Genomic DNA, 19,634 nt, shown 5'->3' with positions numbered 1-19,634 from the left:
AATTCTCTGGCTTTGATCAATTACAGTGGACCCCCGCATAACGATGGCATCACATAGCGATTTTTCCGCATAACGATTACTTTTATCGCAAAATTTTTGCCGCGCATACCGATTAAAAACCCGCTTACCGATTTTCGTCCGAGACGCGTCCAATGTGCCCTCAGCCAGCCTCACATGTGCCGCCCCGTCCCATTGTTTACCAGCCAGCCTCGGCGGTAACATCCAAGCATACACTCGGAATATTTCGTATTATTACAGTATTTTCGGTGCTGTTTCTGGAAAATAAGTGACCATGGGCCCCAAGAAAGCTTCTAGTGCCAACCCTACACCTCAAAGGGTAAGAATTACTATAGAGATGAAGAAAGAGATAATTGATAAGTATGAAAGTGGAGTGCGTATAGCCGACCTAGTCAAGCTGTACAAGAAACCCCAATCAACCATCGCTACTATTGTGGGCACCAGAAAGACAATCAAGGAAGCTGTTCTTGCCAAAGGTTCAACTGTGTTTTCGAAACAAAGATCGCAAGTGATGGAAGATGTTGAGAGACTCTTATTGGTGTGGATAAATGAAAAACAGCTAGCAGGAGATAGCGTCTCTCAAGCGATCATATGTGAAAAGGCTAGGAAGTTGCATGACGATTTAATTAAAAAAATGCCTGCAACTAGTGATGATGTGAGTGAATTTAAGGCCAGCAAAGGTTGGTTTGAGAGATTTAAGAAGCGTAGTGGCATCCATAGTGTGATAAGGCATGGTGAGGCTGCCAGTTCGGACCACAAAGCGGCTGAAAAATATGTGCAGGAATTCAAGGAGTACATAGAAACTGAAGGACTGAAACCTGAACAAGTGTTTAATTGTGATGAAACAGGCCTGTTCTGGAAGAAAATGCCAAGCAGGACCTACATTACTCAGGAGGAAAAGGCACTCCCAGGACATAAGCCTATGAAAGACAGGCTTACTTTGTTGATGTGTGCCAATGCTACTGGTGATTGCAAAGTGAAGCCTTTATTAGTGTATCACTCTGAAACTCCCAGAGCGTTCAGGCAAAAGAATGTCCTCAAGGATAATTTGTGTGTGCTGTGGAGGGCAAACAGTAAGGCATGGGTCACTAGGGAATTTTTCTATAACTGGTTACACCATGCATTTGCCCCCAATGTGAAAAATTACCTAACTGAAAAGAAATTAGAACTTAAGTGCCTCCTGGTGTTAGACAATGCCCCTGGTCATCCTACAGACGTGGCAGAGCGACTTTATGGGGACATGAGCTTCATTAAGGTGAAGTTTTTGCCTCCTAATACCACTCCTCTCCTGCAGCCCATGGACCAGCAGGTTATTTCCAACTTCAAGAAACTGTACACAAAAGCTCTGTTTGAAAGGTGCTTTGTAATGACCTCAGAAACTCAACTGACTCTAAGAGAGTTTTGGAGAGATCACTTTAATATCCTCAATTGTGTAAACCTTATAGGTAAGGCTTGGGAGGAAGTGACTAAGAGGACCTTGAACTCTGCTTGGAAGAAACTGTGGCCAGAATGTGTAGACAAAAGGGATTTTGAAGGGTTTGAGGCTAACCCTGAGAATCCTGTGCCAGTTGAGGAATCCATTGTGGCATTGGGAAAGTCCTTGGGGTTGGAGGTTAGTGGGGAGGATGTGGAAGAGTTGGTGGAGGAGGACAATGAAGAACTAACCACTGATGAGCTGATAGATCAACTTCAAGAGCAAGAGGCCAGACCTGAGGAAACTGGTTCAGAGGAGGGGAGAGAGAAATTGAAGAAGTTGCCTACTACAAAGATAAAGGAAATCTGTGCTAAGTGGCTTGAAGTGCAAACCTTCATGGATGAAAATCACCCTCACACAGCTATTGCAAGCCGTGCTGGTGATTATTACACTGACAATGTTGTGAAACACTTTAGGCAAGTCATAAAGGAACGAGAGGTACAGGCCACTATGGACAGATATCTTGTGCGAAAGAAGTCCAGTGACTCTGAAGCTGGCCCTAGTGGCATTAAAAGAAGAAGGGAAGTAACCCCAGAAAAGGACTTACTACCTCAAGTCCTAATGGAAGGGGATTCCCCTTCTAAACACTAACACACTCTCTCCCCTCCTCCCATCCCATCAATCATCACCAGATCTTCAATAAAAGTAAGTGTCATTTAATTGTGCATGCCTTTTTCAGTTTGTGTGTATTAAAATTAACATTTCATGTGGTAAAAAAAAATTTTTTTCATACTTTTGGGCGTCTTGCACGGATTAATTTTATTTCCATTATTTCTTATGGGGAAAATTCATTCGCATAACGATTATTTCGCATAACGATGAGCCCTCTTGCACGGATTAAAATCGTTAACCGGGGGTCCACTGTAGTGACTGAAAGGAATGACTAGGATATCAAAAACAGTGCAGAAAATCCTGACGATCCTCAACCTTCTGCCTCTGATGTGGGCACGTCTCAGTCACATTCAGTTGTACCTAGTCCCAAGAGAAAACTAATATTTTCGCGTGGCCAGGCCTCTGACTTCAGTAATGATGATTATAGTGACGTGGATTGTGATTTTATTGCTCTTGACGATCATTCGAGTAGTGATAGTGGAAAGTTATATTCGTCAGTGACGTGTCACTATATATGGTGATATATACAGTGGACCCTCGACCAACGCTGGCATCATCTAATGTTAAATCCGACTAGTGATACATTTTAACGTGAATAACAAAAAGGCACAATACCGTGACTGGAACAATACACAAATAACCCGCACATAAAAGAGAGAAGCTTACGACGACGTTTCGGTCCAAGTCGGACCGAAACATCGTCGTAAGCTTCTCTCTTTTATGTGCAGGTTATTTGTGTATTTAACGTCTCGTGCTAAAAAACTCGACCAACGAGATTCGTTCAGTCGGAGACAAGTCCACTTGTGGCCTGTGTTTACAAGCCAGTTAACCACCGCGGTCCCATCCAAACATACAATCAGAACATTTCATATTATCACAGCATTTTTAGTGATTGCACCTGCAAAATAAGTCACCATGGGCCCCAAGAAAGCTTCTAGTGCCAACCCTACAGCAAAAAGGGTGAAAATTACTATGGATATGAAGAAAGAGATCATTGCTAAGTATGAAAGTGGAGTGCGTGTGTCGGAGCTGGCCAGGTTGTACACAAAACCCCAATCAACCAACGCTACTATTGTGGTCAAGAAAACGGCAATCAAGGAAGCTGTTTTTGCCAAAGGTGCAACTATGTTTTCGAAACTGAGATCGCACGTGATAGAAGATGTTGAGAGACTGTTATTGGTGTGGATAAACGAAAAACAGATAGCGATCATATGTGAAAAGGCTAGGAAGTTGCGTGATGATTTAATTAGAAAAATGCCTGCAACTAGTGGTGATGTGAGTGAATTTAAGGCCAGCAAAGGTTGGTTTGAGAGATTTAACCCTTTGACTGGTGTTTGACGTATCTATATGCATAAATTCTAGCAGCTTCAAATCAAGCAGGAGAAAGCTGGTAGGCCCACATGTTAGAGAATGGGTCTCCATGGTCAGTGTGCACCATATAAAAAAAAACCTGGGAGCCAGTGGTGCATTGTGGGAATGCCATTTCAGTCGTCCCTTTTCAGCATGCTTAGCGGTAAGAAACATGTGACTTCCCAGCAAATCTGGGACTCTTCTCTTCGGAAGTGATGGTCTAACACAGATGGATGTGTCAGTGAAGATCAATTTCATGATGTCCAGGAGTTTGAGACCAAAAGCAATACCCAGGATACCAGAAGAATGGAGGAGGAAGAGGAGGAGGAGGAGGAGGAGGAGGAGGAGGAGGAGGAGGAGGAGGAGGAGGAAGAGGAGGAGGAGGAAGAGGAGGAGGAGGAAGAGGAGGAGGAAGAAGAGGAGGAGGAAGAAGAGGAGGAGGAAGAAGAGAAAGAAGAGGAAAAGAAAGAAGAGGAAGAGGAGGAAGAAGAAGAATAATAGGTAATAATAATAATATGTAATAATATGTTCCCTTGAAGCATGAAAAACAGTTCACACCATGACAGTGACAAGATAAGGGGAGATAACATCTGATAAGAGATGACGTTTGATGAGCGTAAACGAGGGTGGGGGAGGGTGCAGCTGATAAGGAAAGATTAGGTGACCATCCCCCTGCTTTGTTTTTGCTGGTACACTAACATTTCTGTCTGTCTATTTGTCTGTCTGCCAAGCTCCCTGTCTATCCGTCTACCTCTCTGTCTCAGAGAGAGCCACAAGACTGTGTCATCATCACGTTTACTCACATCTTCAAGCAGAGTATAGCACTTTGTCTGGATTTTTTGGGTTATCCTAGGTAATTTACACTACGTATACTTTTATTTATGTGTGCCTGTGAGACAGAGATAGACAGACAGATAGAAAGAGAGAGACAGATTGAAAGAGATAGAATGAGGGAGAAAGATAATTAGATAGAATGGAGGGGAAGCAGTATCCAACCCCATTCTTTTGACAGGCAGTAGGGGGAGTGAGTAATGAGATAATATGTCATTTTGACAGCTGCCAACTCCTGACTCAAAACAATTATGAGCCACACACACTTACACAAAACAAGCTTGCTGAATAGAGATAATAGCAGTTATATGAAAGTATCTAGTGACTATATATGTGTATATATTATAGAAACCAGAAGCAAGAAGGGAAAGCAGGAATGAAGGAAGGACAAGATGAAAGGAAGGAAAAAAGTAAGGAAAGATGAAAGAATGTAGGAAGGAAGGTAGGAAAGGAATGCAGGAAGGTAGGAAGGTAGGTAAAGGATTGCAGGAAGGTAGGAAAGGAATGCAGGAAGGTAGGAAGGAAGGTAGGAAAGGAATGCAGGAAGGTAGGAAAGGAAGGTAGGAAGAAGGGTAGGAAAGGAATGCAGGAAGGAAGGAATGATGACACACGACCATTTACCTTGGATAACTACATAACACAACTGCCTGCTAATACTTTGAAGAAAACTGCTCAGACGAGGTATTTTGTCTTTGCACATAAAAAAAACGTCCACAAAAATGCACACACACCCGTTTTATGTGTGAGTGTAAAACACCATTGTGTATGAAAACAAGTTTCAAAGAGTTACACAAGCTGCAGAACTTCTAGGAATATGTCCATTGACTGTATATTGGTATATATATATTATAGTAGTAGGTTGGTAGACAGCAACCACCCAGGGAAGTACTACCGTCCTGCCAGATGACTGTGAAACAGAAACCTGTAACTGTTTTGCATGATGGTAGGATTGCTGGTTTCTTTTTCTGTCTCATAAACATGCTAGATAACAGGGATATCTTGCTACTCCTACTTACACTTTGGTCACACTTCACAGACACGCACATGCATATATATATACATACATCTAGGTTTTTCTCCTTTTTCTAAATAGCTCTTGTTCTTCTTTATTTCTTCTATTGTCCATGGGGAAGTGGAAAAGAATCTTTCCTCCGTAAGCCATGCGTGTCGTATGAGGCGATTAAAATGCCAGGAGCAATGGGCTAGTAACCCCTTCTCCTGTAGACATTTACTAAAAAAGATAAGAAGAAAAACTTTATAAAACTGGGATGCTTAAATGTGCATGGATGTAGTGCGGATGACAAGAAACAGATGATTGCTGATGTTATGAATGAAAAGAAGTTGGATGTCCTGGCCCTAAGCGAAACAAAGCTGAAGGGGGTAGGGGAGTTTCAGTGGGGGGAAATAAATGGGATTAAATCTGGAGTATCTGAGAGAGTTAGAGCAAAGGAAGGGGTAGCAGTAATGTTAAATGATCAGTTATGGAAGGAGAAAAGAGAATATGAATGTGTAAATTCAAGAATTATGTGGATTAACAAAAAGGTTGGATGCGAAAAGTGGGTCATAATAAGCGTGTATGCACCTGGAGAAGAGAGGAATGTAGAGGAGAGAGAGAGATTTTGGGAGATGTTAAGTGAATGTATAGGAGTGTTTGAACCAAGTGAGAGAGTAATTGTGGTAGGGGACCTGAATGCTAAAGTAGGAGAAACTTTTAGAGAGGGTGTGGTAGGTAAGTTTGGGGTGCCAGGTGTAAATGATAATGGGAGCCCTTTGATTGAACTTTGTATAGAAAGGGGTTTAGTTATAGGTAATACATATTTTAAGAAAAAGAGGATAAATAAGTATACAAGATATGATGTAGGGTGAAATGACAGTAGTTTGTTGGATTATGTATTGGTAGATAAAAGACTGTTGAGTAGACTTCAGGATGTACATGTTTATAGAGATATATCAGATCACTTTCTAGTTGTAGCTACACTGAGAGTAAAAGGTAGATGGGATACAAGGAGAATAGAAGCATCAGGGAAGAGAGAGGTGAAGGTTTATAAACTAAAAGAGGAGGCAGTTAGGGTAAGATATAAACAGCTATTGGAGGATAGATGGGCTAATGAGAGCATAGGCAATGGGGTCGAAGAGGTATGGGGTAGGTTTAAAAATGTAGTGTTAGAGTGTTCAGCAGAAGTTTGTGGTTACAGGAAAGTGGGTGCGGGAGGGAAGAGGAGCGATTGGTGGAATGATGATGTAAAGAGAGTAGTAAGGGAGAAAAAGTTAGCATATGAGAAGTTTTTACAAAGTAGAAGTGATGCAAGGAGGGAAGAGTATATGGAGAAAAAGAGAGAGGTTAAGAGAGTGGTGAAGCAATGTAAAAAGAGAGCAAATGAGAGAGTGGGTGAGATGTTATCAACAAATTTTGTTGAAAATAAGAAAAAGTTTTGGAGTGAGATTAACAAGTTAAGAAAGCCTAGAGAACAAATGGATTTGTCAGTTAAAAATAGGAGAGGAGAGTTATTAAATGGAGAGTTAGAGGTAATAGGAAGATGGAGGGAATATTTTGAGGAATTGTTAAATGTTGATGAAGATAGGGAAGCTGTGATTTCGTGTATAGGACAAGGAGGAATAACATCTTGTAGGAGTGAGGAAGAGCCAGTTGTGAGTGTGGGGGAAGTTCGTGAGGCAGTAGGTAAAATGAAAGGGGGTAAGGCAGCCGGGATTGATGGGATAAAGATAGAAATGTTAAAAGCAGGTGGGGATATAGTTTTGGAGTGGTTGGTGCAATTATTTAATAAATGTATGGAAGAGGGTAAGGTACCTAGGGATTGGCAGAGAGCATGCATAGTTCCTTTGTATAAAGGCAAAGAGGATAAAAGAGAGTGCAAAAATTATAGGGGGATAAGTCTGCTGAGTATACCTGGTAAAGTGTATGGTAGAGTTATTATTGAAAGAATTAAGAGTAAGACGGAGAATAGGATAGCAGATGAACAAGGAGGCTTTAGGAAAGGTAGGGGGTGTGTGGACCAGGTGTTTACAGTGAAACATATAAGTGAACAGTATTTAGATAAGGCTAAAGAGGTCTTTGTGGCATTTATGGATTTGGAAAAAGCGTATGACAGGGTGGATAGGGGGGCAATGTGGCAGATGTTGCAAGTGTATGGTGTAGGAGGTAGGTTACTGAAAGCAGTGAAGAGTTTTTACGAGGATAGTGAGGCTCAAGTTAGAGTATGTAGGAAAGAGGGAAATTATTTCCCAGTAAAAGTAGGCCTTAGACAAGGATGTGTGATGTCACCGTGGTTGTTTAATATATTTATAGATGGGGTTGTAAGAGAAGTAAATGCGAGGGTCTTGGCAAGAGGCGTGGAGTTAAAAGATAAAGAATCACACACAAAGTGGGAGTTGTCACAGCTGCTCTTTGCTGATGACACTGTGCTCTTGGGAGATTCTGAAGAGAAGTTGCAGAGATTGGTGGATGAATTTGGTAGGGTGTGCAAAAGAAGAAAATTAAAGGTGAATACAGGAAAGAGTAAGGTTATGAGGATAACAAAAAGATTAGGTGATGAAAGATTGGATATCAGATTGGAGGGAGAGAGTATGGAGGAGGTGAATGTATTCAGATATTTGGGAGTGGACGTGTCAGCGGATGGGTCTATGAAAGATGAGGTGAATCATAGAATTGATGAGGGGAAAAGAGTGAGTGGTGCACTTAGGAGTCTGTGGAGACAAAGAACTTTGTCCTTGGAGGCAAAGAGGGGAATGTATGAGAGTATAGTTTTACCAATGCTCTTATATGGGTGTGAAGCATGGGTGATGAATGTTTCAGCAAGGAGAAGGCTGGAGGCAGTGGAGATGTCATGTCTGAGGGCAATGTGTGGTGTGAATATAATGCAGAGAATTCGTAGTTTGGAAGTTAGGAGGAGGTGCGGGATTACCAAAACTGTTGTCCAGAGGGCTGAGGAAGGGTTGTTGAGGTGGTTCGGACATGTAGAGAGAATGGAGCAAAACAGAATGATTTCAAGAGTGTATCAGTCTGTAGTGGAAGGAAGGCGGGGTTGGAGAGAGGGGGTAAAGGAGGTTTTGTGTGTGAGGGGCTTGGACTTCCAGCAAGCATGCGTGAGCATGTTTGATAGGAGTGAATGGAGACAAATGGTTTTTAATACTTGACGTGCTGTTGGAGTGTGAGCAAAGTAACATTTATGAAGGGGTTCAGGGAAACCGGCAGGCCGGACTTGAGTCCTGGAGATGGGAAGTACAGTGCCTGCACTCTGAAGGAGGGGTGTTAATGTTGCAGTTTAAAAACTGTAGTGTAAAGCACCCTTCTGGCAAGACAGTGATGGAGTGAATGATGGTGAAAGTTTTTCTTTTTCGGGCCACCCTGCCTTGGTGGGAATTGGCCAGTGTGATAATAAAAAAATAAAATATTGTAGAACAATAGTAATAAAAAATTTTTTGCATTGTTTGTTTTTGTAAACAAGTTTTGTGAACAATATATTGATAATTATGTTTGTGTGCTTATTGTGTTGTATACAACGAGTGTATATATGTATATTGCACCTTACTTTGGTCTCACAGGCCACATAAGTTATGTGAAAAAATAAAATAGTGAAAAAACAACAAACCTTTAAATACAAGTAAACCAAAGTTTACCAGTGAGGGCTGCTGCAAACTTCACACCTCTATATCTGTGTAAGTACTGATGGGAATTTTTTTTTTTTTTTTTTGGACTAAAACAATCAGAAAAAATAATCTTAACATTTTCATAAGAAAAAATATTTTTTTTTTTTTCGAATATTTTGCGACACCAGGAGACACTTCAGGATTGGGCCTTTCTACAGTCAAGGGGTTAAGAATCGTAGTGGCATACATAGTGTGATAAGGCATGGTGAGGCTGGCAGTTCGGACCAAAAAGCAGCTGAAAAATATGTGAAGGAATTCTAGGAGTACATAGAGGCTGAAGGATTGAAACCTGAACAAGTGTTTAATTATGATGAAACAGGCCTGTTTTGGAAGAAAATGCCAAGCAGGACCTACATTACTCAGGAGGAAAAGGCACTCCCAGGCCATAAGCCTATGAAAGACAGGCTTACTCTGTTGATGTGTGCTAATGCTAGTGGTGATTGCAAAGTGAAGCCTTTATTGGTGTATCACTGAAACTCCCAGAGTGTTCAGGAAAAACAATGTCCTCAAGGACTTGACGCCTCAAGTCCTAATGGAAGGGGATTCCCCTTCTAAACACTAACACCATCCACACTCTCCCGTCCTCCCATCCCATCAATCATCACCAGATCTTCATTAAAGGTAAGTGTCAATTATTCTATTGTTATTAATCTATTGTTATTGTTGTTATTGTAATTATTCTATTGCATTACACTTAATATTTCATGTGGTAAAATTTTTTTTTCATACTTTTGAGTGTCTTGCATGGATTAATTTGATTTCCATTATTTCTTATGGGGAAAATTAACTCGACTAACGATGAGCCCCTCAGGAATGGATTAATATCGTTTGTCGAGGGTCCACTGTATATGTGTGATATATATATGCGGTATATGTATGTGATTGGGTAGTGTTCCCTATGCAGTGCCCAGGGGATGGAGTAAATCCCGGAGTACATCCCGTGGCCCTACACCAGAAATAGATAGTGAAAGTGAGGATGATGTGGCTACACTTGGCATGGATAGACCACAGGCATCAGTAGGTGGTGGTATTGGTGGTGATGGTGGTAGTGGTGATGATAGTGCTATGGCCGTGCATGACTCACCAGCCCAGGCTGGAACCCAAGCCGCTGACTCCTCAGCTCAAGGACAAAGCAGATCGTCAGCCACCACCCCACCACAACCACAACTACCACCATAACCAGCTTATGATGTCCAGTATCCACCAGCATACCATATCTGGGATTGGCAGCAAAATCCCAATTTTGTTCCCAAGCCCCACCACTTTGATGACTCTCAAAGTGAAATTCTACCAACTTGTTCTCTTGGAAACACTGCAAATGAACTGGATTCTTTTGAATTATTCTTTGACCAGCCCTTGATGGAAACTATTGTGAGGGAAAGTAACAAGTATTTTGAGTACACCATGGCAAATACGATCATATCACCACAGTCAAGACTACACCGATGGAAAGAGACAACTGTGATGAAATGTATTTGCTTTTTGCAACAATAATGCTTAAGCCTCGTGTCTATAAGCATAATTTAAAATCATACTGGTCCACAGATTGGCTAATTTGCACCCCTTCCTTCAGTGAAATCATCCCAGTGAACAGGTTTATCTTACTGTTACATATGTTGCACTTCTCTGACAAAACCGGGCAAGACAGAAGTGACAGGTTATACAAGATTCGAAATGTTTTTATGTATCTGAAACAAAAGTTCAACATGTACTTTTATCCATTCAAGAATCTTGTAATTGACGAGTCTTTGATTTTGTTCAAAGGTAGACTGTCATTCAAACAGTATATACCGAGCAAGAGGAAACGCTTTGGTATAAAACTGTTTGTACTCTGTGACTGTGACAGTGGCCTGGTATTGGATATTATTGTATACACAGGAAGTAAAACATTGAAAGATACCAGGATGTTATTGGGTATCTCAGGTGATGTAGTGAGAAGCATGATGGCACCTTATGACTTTGCTTAATTTGCAAACCGGGGTTAACCCCTCGGAAGTAATGTAAATAAGCAAATAAAACACTAAGACACAAAGACTGACCAGGAAGGAGTGCAGAGAGGCTGGTGAGTGCTGGGTCGGAGGAGCAGGCTGCTTAGCTAGGCCGCCATGCGTCACACACAAGGGCCATCGTCGGCTGACAGAAGTTTATCTCCGTACATCGGCGTAATTAACAATTTTATGCCCACACCGCTGGCACCATTTGTTGGGAGGGTTCACAGAGATATGATAGTTAGAGTTAAACACAGTCGTTGGATGTTAACACATATATTACCAGTGTGTGAGTGGGGGGAGCCCAGACTGCCTGTGTTGGCCGTAGACCTAAGCATGGGGAAAAGAGAGAGAGGATGAGCGTGCAGCGCTCACAACGGCATCACGTGACGTCACACATGCTAGTCACTGAACCTACTGAAACGGAGCCTAAGTATATACATGGATGATACGATCTACAATATACTACACGAGTACATACGTATACATATACATATACATGTACGTATAGGGGAATTCAGTAGCTATACTGACATAACAACCTGGTTGATCAGGCCTTGATCCACCATGAGGCCTGGTCACAGACCGGGCTCCGGGAACATTGAGCCCCGGAATTCTCTCCATGTATACACTCATGTTGATACTGTGCTTTTGTTAATGTATGCACTCATTTTGATGCTGTACTTTTGATAATGTATACACTTATTTTCAGTGGTGGCTTATCCATAGGAGCTGCAGAGCTTCAGTCCCCCAGATGCTCACTTCCAGACATATGACTTCATCACCCATACCTTAAAATGTTTTGCAACTGACAAATATATTACAAGAAAAATCTGTTGTATGTTGTTTTCAATGTATTTATAAGCAAATTTTTTATTTTTTATTTGAAACGCGGTAAATTATTAAAAATAGAAGTTTGATGCAGTATGATAGTATAGATATTTGTTTTGCTACAAGCCGTCACTGATAATACAGTGGACCCCCGGTTTACGATCAGCTCCCAATGCGACCAATTATGTAAGTGTATTTATGTAAGTGCGTTCGTATGTGTATGTTTGGGGGTCTGAAATGGACTAATCTAATTCACAATATTCTTTATGGGAACAAATTCGGTCAGTACTGGCACCTGAACATACTTCTGGAATGAAATAATATCGTAAACCGGGGGTCCATTGTATGTGTTTGTTTGTCTCCATAATATTTTATTTCTAAATGTGTACACTTATGTTGATGATGTGCTTTTGTCAGAATAATTCCTTAGTTTTTTCATTGAATGTTGCATTTTGATGTCACAACTTAAGGATAAGATTCTTGAACATTTAGAAAATTGTGACACTGTCAGGACTTTTAATTTTGTGAGTCACAACAGCGAAATAAGATGCAATACATTAGAGTTCCATCAGAGAAACAATCTTATCAGTGTTCTGGATGTCTAAAAGATTTTTCACGTAAATCACATCTAATACGACACATGAGAATTCATACACAAAAGAAACCATATCAGTGTTCTGAATGTCTAAAAAGCTTTTCACAGAGAACACATCTAACACAACACATGAGAGTTCATACACAAGAAAAACCATATCACTGTTCTGAATGTCTAAAAAGCTTTTCACAGAGAATACATCTAACACAACACATGAGAGTTCATACACATGTAAAACCATATCAGTGTTCTGAATGTCTAAAAGATTTTTCACGTAAATCATATCTAATACAACACATGAGAATACATACACAAGAAAAACCATATCAGTGTTCTGAATGTCTAAAAAGCTTTTCACAGAGAACACATCAAACACAACACATGAGAGTTCATACACATGAAAAACCATATCAGTGTTCTGAATGTCTAAAAGACTTTTCATGTAAATTTTATCTAACACGACATATGAAATTTCATACACAAGAAAAACCATATCAGTGTTCTGAATGTCTAAAAAACTTTTCATGTAAATCATATCTAGTACAACACATGAAAATTCATACACAAGAAAAACCACATCAGTGTTCTGAATGTCTAAAAAACTTTTCATATAAATCATATCTAATACAACACATGAAAATTCATACACAAGAAAAACCATATCATTGTTCTGAATGTCTAAAAAGCTTTTCGCAGAGAACACATCTAGCAAAACACATGAGAGTTCATACGCAAGAAAAAACATATCAGTGTTCTGAATGTCTAAAAAACTTTAAATATAAAGCACTTCTAATGCAACACATGAAAATTCATACACAAGAGAAACCATATCATTGTTCTGAATGTCTAAAAGACTTTTCATATAAAGCACTTCTAATACAACACATGAAAATTCATACACAAGAGAAACCATATCATTGTTCTGAATGTCAAAAAAAATTTTCACAGAGAGCACATTTAACACGACACATGAGAATTCATTCACAAGAAAAACCATATAAGTGTTCTGAATGTCTAAAAGATTTTTCACATAAATCACCTCTAATACAACACTTGAGAGTTCATTCACAAGAAAAACCATATCAGTGTTCTGAATGTCTGAAAGACTTTAAATATAAAGCATCCCTAACACAACACATTAAAGTTCATACACAAGAAAAACCATACCAGTGTTCACAATGTCTGAGAGATTTTTCACGTAAATCAAATTTAATACGACACATGAGTGTTCATACCCAAAAGAAACCATATCAGTGTTCCGAATGTCTAAAAGACTTTTCACATAAAGAATCCCTAGCATGACACATTAGAGTTCATACACAAGAAAAACCATACCAGTGTTCACAATATCTGAGAGATTTTTCACATAAATCAAATTTAATATGACACATGAGTGTTCATACCCAAAAGAAACCATATCAGTGTTCTGAATGTCTAAAAGATTTTTCACAAAGATCAGGCTTAATGCGACACATGAGAGTTCATACACACAAAAAGTCAGATCAATGTTAACAATATCTAAAAAAATTTCTCAAAAATCAGATCTGTTGCAACACATGAGAGCTCACTCTTTAACCCTTTGAGGGTCCATTCCTTAGTTCTACGGCTTTGAAGCCGGGGTCCAAGCCATAGACCTGTACCATAATTCTAGCAACTTCAAATTTAGTGTGAGAAGGCTGGTAGGCCTACATCTAAGAGAATGGGTGTGCATGGTCAATGTGCTCAGTAGACAAAAAATCGAGGCACCCGGCATTGCATTGTGGGAGTGCCATCTCACTACACTTTGTTCATCATACTTCACAGTAAGGAAGGTCTCATTCCCCAGTGAATTGAGAATCTCCTCTTCTCAAATAATAGCTCTAACACAGATGGAAGTGGATCTGAAGAGTAATTTGTAACTGAAAGCAATGCATAAGATATTGAAAATAGTGCCGAAAATTCTGACGACCCTCAACCTTCCACCTCTGGTGCTGGTGCATCTCAGTCACATTCAGATGTACCTCGTCACAAGAAAAAACTAATATTTTTGTGTTCCCATGCCTTGGATTTGAGTAATGGTGATAATAGTGACATAGACTTTGATTTTATTGCTCTTGATGACTATTCAAATAACAATAGTGAGGAACCATATTCACTGGTGAAACATCAGTTCATGCAATGCTACATGCACTTGGGTCATGTACCATATACAGTTCCCAGGGGACAAAGTACAGTGGACCCCTGCATAACGTTGGCATCGCATAGCGTTAAATCCGCATAGCGATACATTTTATCGCTAAAATTTTGCCTCGCATAGTGCAAAAAAATTCGCTCAATGCGATTCGTCCGAGACGCGTCCATGCGGCCTGAGCCAGCTTCACTTGTTTTGCCAGTGGCATTGTTTACAAGCCAGGCTCCACGGTAACATTCAAGCATACAATCGGAACATTTCGTATTATTACAGCCTTTTTATAGTGATTTCACCTGAAAAATAAGTGACCATGGGCCCCAAGAAAGCTTCTAGTGCCAACCCTACAGGAATAAGGGTGAGATTACTATGGAGATGAAGAAAGAGATCATTGCTAAGTATGAAAGTGGAGTGAGTGTCTCCGAGCTGGCAAGGTTGTATAGTAAACCCCAATCAACCATCGCTACTATTGTGTCCAAGAGAACGGCAATCAAGGAAGCTGTTCTTGCCAAAGGTTTAACTGTGCTTTCGAAACAGAGATCGCAAGTGATAGAAGATGTTGAGAGACTGTTATTGGTGTGGATAAACGAAAAACAGATAGCAGGCGTTAGCATCTCTCAAGCGATCATAAGTGAAAAGGCTAGGAAGTTGCATGAGGATTTAATTAGAAAAATGCCTGCAACTATTTGTGATGCGAGTGAATTTAAGGCCAGCAAAGGTTGGTTTGAGAGATTTAAGAGGCGTAGTGGCATACATAGTGTGATAAGGCATGGTGAGGCTGCCAGTTCGGACCAAAAAGCAGCTGAAAAATATGTGCATGAATTCAAGGAGTACATAGACAGTGAAGGACTGAAACCTGAACAAGTGTTTAATTGTGACGAAACAGGCCTGTTTTGGAAGAAAATGCCAAGCAGGACCTACATTACTCAGGAGGAAAAGGCACTCCCAGGACATAAGCCTATGAAAGACAGTCTTACTCTTCTCATGTGTGCCAATGCTAGTGGTGATTGCAAAGTGAAGCCTTTATTAGTGTATCACTCTGAAACTCCCAGAGCATTCAGGCAAAAGAATATCCTCAAGGCTAATTTGTGTGTGCTGTGGAGGGCAAGCAATAAGGCATGGGTCACTAGGGACTTTTTCTATGACTGGTTACACCAAGCATTTGTCCCCACTGTGAAAAATTACCTAACTGAAAAGAAATTAGACCTTAAGTGCCTCCTGGTGTTAGACAGTGCCCCTGGTCATCCTACAGACTTGGCAGAGCGACTTTGTGGGGACATGAGCTTCATTAAGGTGAAGTTTTTGCCTCCTAATACCACTCCTCTCCTGCAGCCCATGGACCCGCAGGTTATTGCAAACTTCGAAAAACTACACAAAAGCTCTGTTTGAAAGGTGCTTTGTAGTGACCTCAGAAACTCAATTGACTCTAAGAGTTTTGGAGAGAGCACTTTAATATCCTCAATTTTGTAAACCTTATAGATAAGGCTTGGGAGGGAGTGACTAAGAGGACCTTGAACTCTGCTTGGAAGAAACTGTGGCCAGAATGTGTAGACCAAAGGGATTTTGAAGGATTTGAGGCTAACCCTGAGAATCCTATGCCAGTTGAGGAATCAATTGTGGCATTGGGGAAGTCCTTGGGGTTGGAGGTTAGTGGGGAGGATGTTGAAGAGTTGGTGGAGGAGGACAATGAAGAACTAACCACTGATGAGCTGCTAGATCAACTTCAACAGCAAGAGGCCACACCTGAGGAAATTGCTTCGGAGGAGGGGAGAGAGAAATTGAAGAAGTTGCCTACTTCAAAGATTAAGGAAATCTGTGCAAAGTGGCTTGAAGTGCAAACCTTTATGGATGAAAATCACCCTCAGACAGCTATTGCAAGCCGTGCTGGTGACTATTACACTGACACTGTTGTGAAACACTACACAAGGAACGAGAGGTACAGGACACTATGGACAGAGATGTTGTGCGACAGAAGTCCAGTGACTCTGAAACTGGTCCTAGTGACATTAAAAGAAGGGAAGCAACCCCGGAAAAGGACTTGACACCTCAAGTCCTAATGGAAGGGGATTCCCTTTCTAAACACTAAAACCATCCAGTCTCCCCTCCTCCCATCCCATCAATCATCACCACATCTTCAATAAAGGTAAGTGTCATGTAACTGTGCATATTTTCTAAAGTTTGTGTGTATTAAAATTAATATTTCATGTGGTAAAATTTTTTTTTTCATACTTTTGGGTGTCTTGCACGGATTAATTTGATTTCCATTATTTCTTATTGGGAAAATTAATTCGCATAACGATAATTTCGTATATCATTGAGCTCTCAGGAACGGATTAATAGCGTTATGCGGGGTCCACTGTACATCCCGTGGGCCTACACCTGGAATAGACAGTGAAAGTGTAGATGATGTGGCTACAATTGGAATGGATAGACCACATGCATCAGTAAGTGATGGTGGTGCCACAAGCATGTGGAACCAGCCTAGACTGGGACCCAAGCTGCTGACTCAGCAGGTCCAGGACAAAGGGCATTGTCAACCATACCCACACCACAACTACAACCACAACCAGCTTATGATGTCCAGTACCCGGCAGCAAACTGCATCTGGGATTGACAGAAAAATATCAATTTTGTTCCCAATCCCCATCAATTTGATAATGTTTAAAGTGGATTCCTGCCATTGTGTTCCCTTGGAAATACTGCAAGTGAACTGCAGTGGGTGGGTGTGAGTGGGTGTAAAATGGACCTGACTAGCTACTAGGTCGGACACAGTGCTAATCCCTTAAGTGATGTGTCTGACCTCACTAGGTCAAGGCATTGGCTTAAGCCAGTGGGGAGTATTGGAGCTGCCTCACAAAAACCAGTAGACCTGTTGCATTGTTCCTTATTTCTTGTGATCTTATGTTCTTGTGAGGGCAAATATTCTATTAGTGGGATGGATCTGTGAAGGACTTGCCTAGTATGGGCCAACAGGCCTGCTGCAGTGTTTCTCCTTTCTTATGTTCTTATGTTCCTATTCTTTGACCAGCCCTTGATAGGAAATATTGCCAGGGAAAGTAACAAGTATTTTGATTACACCATGACCATCCCCCCAATGAAAAGCAGGGGTGTCACTAGCATGTTAAGAGACCATACAATAAGTGTCAGGGGCCCGAGACTGTTCAACTGCCTCCCAGCATACATAAGGGGGATTACCAACAGACCCCTGGCACTCTTCAAGCTGGCACTGGACAAGCACCTAAAGTCGGTTCCTGACCAGCCGGGCTGTGGCTCGTACGTTGGTTTGCGTGCAGCCAGCAGCAACAGCCTGTTTGATCAGGCTCTGATCCACCAGGAGGCCTGGTCACCGACCGGGTCACGGGGGCGTTGACCCCCGGAACTCTCTCCAGGTAAACTCCAGGTAATGGCAAATACAATGATTTCACCACAGTCTCTCTTCAAAAGGGGGCTCCTTGGCGAGGTGAAGAGGCTCTTGATCTTCTTCCTCAGACCAAACCTAATTACCCCCAATCATCCCTTTCCTATCCCATCCTCCACATACCCCACTTTTTCCCCTTTCCTCCAGTTTCCCCACCCTCCCCTTGTTTCCCATCTTGTTTGTAGCCTCTGGGGTCCTCCCCTCTGGCATTACAGTTTCTAGGTAGGGGTGGTGTGCCAGGGTTTGTTTCACTCTGTGGGGTCCCTCGGGGGTGGTGTGGTTTGCCGTGGAATCTGAATTGTCTGAAGGTGCCCAGGTCCCTTCCCAGGTTTCTATGAAGTGGGCGGGGTGCCCTTCGGGTAATGTGTGTATCTTCGGAAGCTGCCTGTCGGTTCTGGGAGGTGGTGGCCATAGGGGGTATGCTTTGTGGTGGATCTCCGACCACCCTTTCTTTTGTCCGCCGAGTAGCTGGGTAAATGTAATGCTTGAAGGGTAGGGTGTGGCATGGGTTAAACTATCAGATCCTTGCAGTTCAGACCCTTGACCCATTATGTGACTCTGTAATGTTGAGGTAGAGTTCCTGGACCCATTATGAGATTGTATTGTTGAAGTACAGTCCCTGTACCCATTATGTTATGCTGTAATGTTGAGGTACCATCCTTAGTTCCATTGACTGTAACTTTTGGATCACCACCAATACCTTGGTTATGGGTACATAATGAAGATTTTGAACAGCTATTTTTGCAAGTTTTTAAGAGTCCATCGACACGCTGTCACCCACAGTTCTACTAACCACAGTTCTAAACAATTTTTGAAAACCAGATGGCTCTTAGCAGAGCCATCTGTAATATGCAACCATGATTAGTTAATAAATTCTTGGTATGGCTCCAGTAGACTGGAAATTGTCTCCTTTGTTAACCATTGTATGTTTCAAAAATGATCATTCTGTTATCTTCTTGCTTCTCTCACTATTAATACATTTGTAATTCCTCTGTGGATAATTCTTTAGTTGTAGCTGTATATGATGCAGAATAAAGCCTATGACTCTTCCTAGTGTTGCTAAATTTTATCCTATGCCTGTACCTTAGACTTCCTAGTGTTGCTAAATTTTAATCTATGCCTGTACCCTAGACCTCCGAGGGAGCCTATCACTTTTTCTTAAAGAGTTTCTGTTAGAGAATGTAAAGATATAACTGACCTTTTAGGTCCTCAAAGTGTATTTAAAAAGACACTTCCTTCTTATGAAAAGAAAATAGAAAATAATTAATTACAGTTACGAACAATCAATCTTAGAGAAATTGTGCAAAATATAATTAAAATGTAAAACAATTAAATATGAATATTTGATGCAAATCATGAAAAATAAAATACACAAAATTAGTAATGTGAATCTAAGCTAATATGTTGGTATATAAAGACATATAGAGGAGTAGGAAAGATGGTATAATATGCAAATAACCCACACATAGGAGAGAGAAGCTTACGATCTCACTACTTACTCTGTCTCATGTGTCGGATGACCCAAGACGAGTCACAACACTCAAACACAAATAGAACAACATTTATAACTGGACAAGCAGTTACTTACAAGCTAGGCAGAAGGACTATAAAATTATTATTTCAATCATAACTAAGTGCTAATGCTACAATGAGACCTTTGAAAGAAATGGCAAGGTCTTAGA

The 19,634-nt window shown here is 41.0% G+C and overlaps 1 protein-coding gene across 9 annotated transcripts in view; it reads left to right on the top strand.

The window, feature by feature from the left end:
- The window catches only part of LOC138852355 (zinc finger protein 184-like), a 120,920-nt gene that overhangs the window by 80,292 nt on the left and 20,994 nt on the right, over positions 1-19,634 (top strand). For 5 of the 9 annotated variants that reach the window (XM_070082400.1, XM_070082402.1, XM_070082399.1 and 2 more), the window contains one exon: positions 11,654-14,242. The exons of the other annotated variants lie outside the window; for them this stretch is intronic. In XM_070082400.1, the coding sequence (XP_069938501.1) occupies positions 12,320-13,669 (1,350 nt within the window). In that variant the 5' untranslated portion in view covers positions 11,654-12,319 and the 3' untranslated portion in view covers positions 13,670-14,242. Of the gene's footprint in view, positions 1-11,653; positions 14,243-19,634 lie in introns of those variants that run through there. 9 annotated transcript variants of the gene reach the window in all.

The sequence above is a fragment of the Cherax quadricarinatus genome, chromosome 7, assembly GCF_038502225.1.
Source record: "Cherax quadricarinatus isolate ZL_2023a chromosome 7, ASM3850222v1, whole genome shotgun sequence".
Taxonomy (NCBI): domain Eukaryota; kingdom Metazoa; phylum Arthropoda; class Malacostraca; order Decapoda; family Parastacidae; genus Cherax; species Cherax quadricarinatus.
This window is presented reverse-complemented; position numbering and strand designations above follow the sequence as displayed.